Source organism: Biomphalaria glabrata, chromosome 3 (genome assembly GCF_947242115.1).
Source record: "Biomphalaria glabrata chromosome 3, xgBioGlab47.1, whole genome shotgun sequence".
Lineage (NCBI taxonomy): Eukaryota > Metazoa > Mollusca > Gastropoda > Planorbidae > Biomphalaria > Biomphalaria glabrata.
The window spans coordinates 42,169,649-42,178,821 of record NC_074713.1 but is presented as its reverse complement, the minus strand read 5'-3'; the positions used below and the strand labels follow the sequence as shown (position 1 = coordinate 42,178,821).

Genomic DNA, 9,173 nt, shown 5'->3' with positions numbered 1-9,173 from the left:
GACAAAGTCTGGATTATTAGGCGTCCTGTGATTCAAGATGGATGACTGCTACTTGGCTAAACTCTCTACGAAGCCGTGGATATTGACTCCGCATTTTAATAAAGACATTCTAGAATATAGCACAACTGTACCAAGTCAACAAGAAAAGATAACATTTGACATATCCACTAGTGATCACGGAGCCTCATTTACTATCTTGGTGTGTGAAAGTTTTCGCTTTTTTTTTTTTAAATCAGTTCATATCACGCATATTCATTAAATTCATATAATAATCATATATTATATGTGTCGTATCTATTAACAAGAATTTAAATTCATGGTGTTGCACAACAGGTTTCAAAAGCCATCTTTTTCTATAAAACCGATTAAATCATAACATTCAGTCTTTAAGAATTTTGTATTACTTTACAATTACACAATTAAAGAGTTATTTCTCAAAGAAATGAAATCAATTATATGCCTACATCTAGATCTAATAATCTAATCTAGTTGTTGTTTTTTTATTTTCGCCATAATCATTATAAAATCATAGTATAATCTTTAAAATTATTTGTTATGTATTTATATGAGGCACGGTGGCTGAGTGGTAAATCGATGGGCTTCTGAACCGGGGGTCCTGGGCTCAAATCCTGGTGAAGATTTGTCTTTTTAATTTCAGGATCTTTGGGTGCCACTGAGTCCACCCAGCTCTAATGGGTACCTCTCTTTAGTTGGGGAGAAGTAAAGGCGGTTGTTTTTTCTGCTGGTCACATGACACCCTCATTAACCATAGGCCACAGAAACAGATGACCTTTACATCATTTGCCCTATAGATCACAAGGTTCAAAATGGGAACTATATATATAATTATATATATATATATTTATTTATTTATTTATATTACATTGATGTTATTTTGAAAATGTCTTTTATTCTTACATTTTTATTCTTTTCTTTTCAAATTGACTTCTTAAAAATTTAGTAGTCACTTGTTGTGTCAGACAGTGGCATAAATGCTTTAAAAACTAATTTGCCTTAGTGTCTATCATTCTTTTTTTATGCAGGGTAGTGGGGGATCAAGAGATGTGTCATTAGCAGAAGGAACAGTGACAGCTGTTAAAATAGAAGTAACATCAGAAGATGGTCATACGAAATACTACATTGTTAATGTCAAGAGACTATCAGCAAAGGATGCCTACTTGTCAGATCTTGCTATTAAAAAGGGACATTTAGAGCCTGACTTTTATCCAAATGTATTATTGTATTACTGTAAGATTTTTAACCCTATAGTATTTTTAAAAAACTGTTTGAAAATCTATACATGTAATTGAAGTGTTAATGTTTATATATTACCACCCTTAAACTGTCAGAAATTGATTTAGTGGGCCATCCATCCATTCCAGTGGTGGTATAGCCCATGGAGGGCCCTCACCTACTTAAGCACATCTCTCCATTCTGAATCTATCCTGTGCTTTAAGTCTCCACAGATATGGATTTGTAGCTATGATATTCATTTTATCAGCTAATATTTATCTTCTAAAAGTAAAAGCTCATTGTTCATAAAAAAAAAATCAATGGTTTGATCAAGCAAGCTATTGCTAGATAGATTTCATTTGCACAGAAGAAAATATTTGGTCTCAAAAAAAAATTTTCAAGTCCTTTAGTTAAAAAAAAAAGGACCTGATAAAAATATCATATTTAATCAAATATTTATTGACTATTAAATGGGGATGTATTTCATGATGTTTATCATTAAATTGTCATCATTTGTCATCCTGATAGTGATATAAAATTTATATTAACACAAGTTTAATGCTTATTTACATTGCTCCATTAATCAATGCTATAAGCTACATAGCAATGATGCATTTAAACAGATTTCACTTAATTATCTAATGATATGGTTTATTTTTTAAAAAGTAAATTGAACATTAACTTTGTAGTTTTGAACAAATGAAATTAGCATTCTTTCAACTGGTTAATACCAATTAATCATGTAATATTTTTCTTTGTTACATATTTATGCAAGTGAAATATTTTATGTGTGTGTGTGCTACTCAGGTCTGTTACCCTGTAATCTGACAACTGTCAACATAGTAGCAACTGCACCTGATCCTCGTAATGCTGTGAAGGTATGTGATAAGGCTAATGCTCCTGTACCACTAAATCCAGGCTTGACCATCATTGAAATAGAAGTGACTTCCCCTGATGGAACAATTAAAAAGGTTTTTATATAAAAGTCAACTTAGTTTAATTCCACTTGATAAAACCTATTTAATTAACATGTTTCTGATTTTAGCATTTTTTTTAGATTATTATGCTGAAACAATAATCAACAAGTTTCATTTTTTAAATGTGAATTATAAGAAAATCATTTTAGAATCCTTTGTGGTTGCAGGTTTATAAAGTAGAAGTGGCTAAGAAACCAATACCCCGATATGTTAAATTTGTTGACGCAAAGACTTTGTCCGAATTTGAATGCCCCATTTCCTTAAGCCCCTTCTACTGCCCTGTCTCAATAAAAGGCAGCAACCCTAAAAGAACTTACTCTGGGCCAGTCTTTAGTGAGATCACAAGATTGTCCAAAATCGACCCATTGACTGGAGAGCACCTTGAATCTGATTGGAAAATTCAAGATATAGAAGTAGATAAGAATATGGCCAATCAGATGGCAGTGATACCTCTGACATTTTCAGGTTTGTGAAAAATACTTAATATTTATAGTGCTCCAAATTATAATATTTTACGTATACATGTTTTGTATGACCTAAGTGATAGAGTCCAAAGCTAAGTGTGATGTGTGGCTGAGTAGCTTAAACCATTGGGCTACTTATCACAGGGTTTTGAGTTTAAATTCCAAAACAAGCAGAGTTGTATTTGCTGAGCCTATAAAGGCAGCACAGAAACCTTCTCCCAGATACTTCCTCCCCCTAAAGATTCTCAATAGAGATTAGACCATAGCACACTGAGAAGCCAACAGCTGTGCTATACAAAAAGTAATTTTAAAAAGCTGACTCATGACACTCTCTGTACCTATAGCTAAGAAAATTAGAAACTTTATTTTACTTGTTTTTTTCTTATAGACTATACGTTTAAAAAGGCAAAATTTACTTACCTTTTGTGAATAGGTTTTTTAAAAATTTTATCTTTGGCTTGCATATTATCCTTTAAATAAAAAAAATAGATTATCATTACTTTGTTTTAGTATGGGATTGTATGTACATTGTTTGATGTGACAATTTAAATCTTTTAGTTGAGAGTACTAAACCAATGAAATTTGGTGAACTAGCTGGAATTTTAGCTGAATGTAGCCAACAACCTCCAATGAAGGTAACGTGTGAATGTGATTAGAATCTAGAATTGTCTAGTAGCCTGAAATAAAGTATGTTAGTGAATTGTAAAACCAATTTTTTTAATGTATTTTGTTTTAATTTGAGTGATCAATTTAGTAGCCAAATTGTTTTCTGCACTTTTAGGATTTGGCTGGTGTATTTAGCAACTCAGCATTATCAATATCTAGAAATCTTCAGGTATTTATTGCATACTTATTAAAAGGATCTCTTTGAAACTCAAGATATTTAAATTCTTAATTTAGAACTCAATCACAAACATTACTATAAAAAAATATTTTGTTAACATTGTTTTTGAGATTTTATATAAACTAATTATTTCTCTTTTTTTTTTTTCATACTAACTTGTGTAGCTCATTTTTCACTCCACTGGAAAAGTTGTTTTTGTTTTTTTTTTTGTATTTATTTGATCTATTTGGTTTTTCTAAGGGTTTTATGAAATCATTACTTGTAATTGTTTAATGCTCAATGTTTCTTTATCCAGTTGCTTTAGAAAATCAGTTCAGAAGTGTTGTATGTACTCTTAATTATAAAAATAATGCTTGACTTTTCATTGTATTGCATAGTGTTTACTTATTATTACTATAACTATCTAGGAGCACAAGTGGCAAAAAGCTTTGCAGCAAATTTTTGATGAAACGGAAGTCAGTGTATTACTCAGCTTAGCAGAAAACAGTCTTACATTGTACTATAAGAACATTCCAAAACCTGGTAATTTATTTGATATTAATTTGTTATAATTATTATTTTTTGACTTTGATATTTCTCATAAAATCAATTTATTAAAGACAACAAATACAAATATAAATCATTGATGTGTCTATCACCTGTGGCGTGGCCACCTGATCATGTGGTATGCACTGTCATCATGATGGTAAAGAGTGTAAAACCTTCTCTCTGCCAACCCCTCCTGTTCTGTAGGACGTTTGTGCTACTGGACAAGGATTTAATAATCTTCATCTGAGAAGGAACGCCCAAATTCTATACAAAAAAAAACTGTGAGCAAAAGAAGTTGAATGATGCTAGATTATTGAATTCTTAATAAGTTGCAGCCCAGAAAGCCCCTGAACCTTTCTTTTGTCATAGATTGTTCAGACATAAAAAGAATCATAATATCAATGTTTGGCTAGGAAAAATGAATCTTTCTAAGCTGTTTCAATGTATTCATGTAATCTTTTTGTTTTGAATAGGTCAATACCACCAGCAGTATGCTGAAGGAGACTCACCAATAGATGCATTGCAACATGCCATCCACTGTCTTGCAACAGCTTTAAAGTATAAATCTAATAATGCTGAAATTCACTTCAAACTAGCCATGTCTTTGGAAGAAAAATATTGGGCTGAGGATATGTATGGGTTAAAAAAACTAGTGAGTATCATAAGAATGAGCTAAGTAAGAGTTTTAAAGCAGTTAGAGTAAGGATAGGGAACATAGTCTTCCTCTTCAAAATAAAGCTCTTGCTGGAATAGAAATAAACAAAGAATTAGTTTCAATACTTCTTACTACCAACATTTCTCTTCTTCTAGTCAGCTTTTGTCTGCAGAATTATAGACTCTTTGGCAGTCTTTGTCATGATAAAGTAACTGTTGCTCTCAACTTCTCCATGTACAGAGTGTTGGTTATGCTGGATTATTGTGGTATTAGGGTCTGTCTGAGTACTACCTCCTTGAAATCGTTCCAAAGGCTGTGTGAAGCGTCTAGTGTGATAACTTAACTTGTTGCTACTGCTGGCTAGCATCTGTGAAAGGGGAGCAATTTTGTAAGTCTCTCTTGCCAGTACATAGCGTCTCCACAGCAAGTCCTATTTAGTACCTTCTTGTGGTGACAGATGGAAACAGGCTGTTAATATACTCATTCCCATAAATCCTAGTTTTGTAAACTTAATATTCATTACTATATATTTGTCTATGTTACAGGAGAAATCAGATGCTCCATCATTAAATTACAAGGCTAGGGAGAGCTCCAAGGAGGAAGAAGTTTATGCCATCTGCAAACTCAAAGGTGTTGATATCTCTGAACCAGCCAGCCATCATTTAAAAGCTCTGGACAATGAATATCACCATTTGATTGAGACGGGACAGAGCGCAAAGGCAGATCATGTCATGGCATTGTATGCATGGTACAGTAAGAAACTCTCACAGGTAAAGCAGTAACAAATACTAAATAACACTTAATCAGTTCAGGATGGCTGCTTTGTCATGTGGTATGCCCTTTAGACTGTTATCACGATGATTAGGAGTTCACATGTTTCCTGCTTCCAGCCCCTATCATCCTGCATTTACATGAATTATAAAGCCCTTGGAGGCCTCTGCCCTTCTTCAACACATCCCTCCATCCAGATTTCTCCTGAGCCTTTCGTCTCCATGCTCGAACCCCAAGCTTTTGTAGAAAGAAATAGATAAGCTGGTTGATATTGTTGGCATAATGTATTTGTAACACATTTATTAAAGGTAGTTTTTGTGAATGATGACCTCTGATACTAAAACATTCTTCAAAATGAGAGACATTAAAGTAGCTTTCAATGTAAAATTTAATTTAAAATCTTTTGTGACCAGCACAGCTAATTTCCCTAACTGCTTCCAGGTGTTTATTTAACACAAGATGAACTCATGGGCTGTATAAATTTCTCTGATTTTATCAGAATATAAACTTTCCAATGCACTTACACACATTATGATTTAATGCAATTTAGAAAATCAAGATAAGTTGACAACAAAAAGTAAAAGTTAGCTCATGTGACACAGCTACAAAAAAAGGCAGCAAATTACTAGTGAAATAATAAATGAAAAATTGTCATGGAATCCGCATATTGATTAAACTATCAAAAAATCAAGCAAAGCATTAGGGTTTATTGAAAGAAATTTCTATACAATAAATAAGAACATAAAACTAAAATGTTGTTTTTCCTTGGTTAGGCCAATAAAAGGATATGCACCCTCTGTTTGGGACCCCTCAACTCAAGAAAACATTAAGAAACTGGAACAGACACAAAATAGAGCAGTGAGATTCATAACAAATGAATATTTACATTTGACTAGAGTAACACCTTTAGTAAAATCACTAAATTTAGAAAGCTTTCAGGATAGAAGGCTCAAAAGTAAAATACTCAGGAAAACACAAAGATTCCTCGTTACATATGCTAGGACAAATTTGGACAAATGCTCCTTCCTCCCTAGTACTATTAGAGCATGGAATGGGTTGCCTGAGCTAGCTAGGAAAACCAGTGACTTGGCAGAATTTAGGTCATTGGTTAATATGCATGACTAAATGCATAACGAGCAGGACGTAATCATGTTCTTTTTTGAAGTAACATCTGTATCATATAAGATAAGATTAAAATAACATATAATACAGTTAGAGCATAAGATCCAGTTTTACTGACATATAAAACAATCTAGACTAGTCTTAGCTCAATGTGGTGTAAAAGGACAGAAAATGATATCCAGAACTACTGTGTAGATATTCAGAAATGCAAACCAATTAAACAGTTAGCTTTCCTACTCAATGATGCAACATTTTGTTTTTGTATCTTTTCAGGAGGGGGCATCAGCTCATAAGGTTGAAGACCATGACTCTCCTCTAGGCCAGGCTTACCAGAAATATTTAGATGCCCTGTGTCTTGATGAAGTGAAAGCTGTTTATAACTTTCATGTTGGGAGATTGCTTGTTATAATGGGGAACTATGAAGATGCTATCAAACGATTGGAAGCAGCTTTGTGCTGGAATGCAGCCCATGAACAAGCAAGGCAAGCTGAAATAATTTATAATTTATTTATTTAATCATAAATTAGGCAAATAATTTTTTTAATGCAGACAAGACCTTGCTAAATTAAGATTTTCCAGATCAATAATCTTTGCAGTTTTAGAAGGTTTCAAATCGGCCAAAAAAAAGGATTTTACTATTGGGATAGAAAATGTGATCCAACAATGCTCCTTTTAAATTAAAGCTTTCAGATCAATTCTATTCTTCTGAGTTTATCTGGATCTGTTGATAACATTTTACTGCTTTGACTTTCCTCAATGTCAAATAACTAAGCTGGGTGGACTTTGGAACTTACTAAAATCCCAAAATAAAATTCCAACTAAGAATTCAAACATATATTCCATAGCCTGCAAATCAGATGCTGCTATTATGCAGCCACTACAACTCCAAAATCTCAGCATAAATAAATGAACTCTTTTTTACTTCCTTTTTGAAATATTTGTTTCTCAAGAACAAGGAAACTAGATATTTAACCTACCATAATTACATAAAGGGAAATAATCTTAAAAATAAATTGGCATAGGCATAGCTAAATTTACAGGGATTTTAATATAAAATAAATAAATAGTGGGATTTATGAAAAATTATTTCAAAATTTTGTTTCATTTCTATATTGAAGGATTTAATAAATATTATTTCTTATTTTTCTTTGTTAGATTTTACCTAGGTCTGGCTATTAGTTTAAGTAAAGAAGAGTGGAAGAAAAGAAGTCAAGAAGCCATTGGATTTCTACAAGCTGGTATGGAATCACTTCTGACAGCACTTTCAAAAGAGGCATTAGCAGCAGAAGAATTAGTGTGAGATATTTGATTTTAGATACTTATATCAACTCAATGTGTCTGTTTGTTAAAATGTTTGTAAACATTATTTCTCCAACACCCAAAATATTTGCATCAAGCTGAAATTTTGCACACTTATTTCATTACTTGTTAACACAAGAATCAATGTAAAAAATCAATCGATTAATTGATTAACTATTTGTAATTAATTATTTTGTTTGGTATCTTGAACAAAGGAAAGACTGAAGTAGTGATATAAACTGAATTAGTCCCCTTCCCCTTTATAGATCGCCCCTTAAAGTAACTTAATACAAACAATCTTCTATTTTTATTGGCGACTTACAAGCTGAGTGGTTTGAATGTTGACTATAAGCATTGTTTTTTAAAAAGTATTTTTTATGTTTTTCTTATTTGACATTTTAAAACTAAAAAGTATTTTCTGAAAACTACTCTATTGGTTAATTGGGTTATATCTCTTTTGTTAAAATTCTTGTCATTTTTGTTTCTAGTGCCAAGACAAGTCTTTTTGCAGAGAATTTAGTGAGAACTTCAAATGTTCATTTTCTACGAGGAATTGTACAGTTAGGAATATTGCTAACAAAAAACAAAGTGCAAAATTCAATGGCTCCATCTGATATTTTTCATACGTGAGTATATTTTATTTGAGCTTTTTCCTTACAGCTTCATTAAGTTTTACTAAATAGTTTTTCATGCACAGAAAATAATATTTTAAAAATATATAATTATAAAAATAATACATACAGCAGCAGCAATGTCAAAACTCTCCAAGCGCCACACTGGGCAACTTACATGCATCAAGAACACAGATTAAATAACTTCCACCTACGCTGTCTGCTATGCATAATGTGCATCTCCTGGAGGGATAGTGTCACCAACCAGCAAGTTTTGAAACGGGCCAATATGCACAGCATCTATGCTCTCCTTCAACAGAGAAGACTACATTGGGCTGGCTCGGTCATGTCACTCGCTTGCCAGATGGAAGAATCCCTAAAGACATCCTATACACTGAGCTTGAAAAGGGAGTCAGACCCAGGGGCCGCCCAAGACTAGCCTATAGAGATGTCTGCAAGAAAGACATGAGAGCCACGGGCATCAACCAAAGTATGTGAGAGGAGATAGCCCAAGCGGGACAGCATGGAGACAGACTGTACGTGCTAGTACGAACTTCGCTGAAAGCAAAAGAAACGAAGCTGTGTCAGCCAAGAGAAAGAAAAAGAAAGCTGTCCTGTCAGCTAGCCCTAGGACAGATGCATATACATGCATGAACTGTGGCAAACTCT

General features: G+C 33.1%; 1 protein-coding gene across 2 annotated transcripts in view; it reads left to right on the top strand.

Annotated features, from left to right (window-relative positions):
• Positions 1-9,173, top strand: part of LOC106055386 (uncharacterized) — a 30,004-nt gene continuing 20,831 nt past the window's right edge. For both annotated transcript variants that reach the window (XM_013211621.2, XM_013211620.2), the window contains exons 1-12: positions 1-199; positions 1,044-1,248; positions 2,041-2,204; positions 2,378-2,675; positions 3,233-3,309; positions 3,456-3,509; positions 3,926-4,040; positions 4,520-4,698; positions 5,247-5,471; positions 6,868-7,076; positions 7,750-7,890; positions 8,382-8,519. In XM_013211621.2, coding sequence (XP_013067075.2) covers positions 38-199; positions 1,044-1,248; positions 2,041-2,204; positions 2,378-2,675; positions 3,233-3,309; positions 3,456-3,509; positions 3,926-4,040; positions 4,520-4,698; positions 5,247-5,471; positions 6,868-7,076; positions 7,750-7,890; positions 8,382-8,519 — 1,967 coding nt within the window. In that variant the 5' untranslated portion in view covers positions 1-37. The remainder of the gene's footprint in view (positions 200-1,043; positions 1,249-2,040; positions 2,205-2,377; positions 2,676-3,232; positions 3,310-3,455; positions 3,510-3,925; positions 4,041-4,519; positions 4,699-5,246; positions 5,472-6,867; positions 7,077-7,749; positions 7,891-8,381; positions 8,520-9,173) is intronic.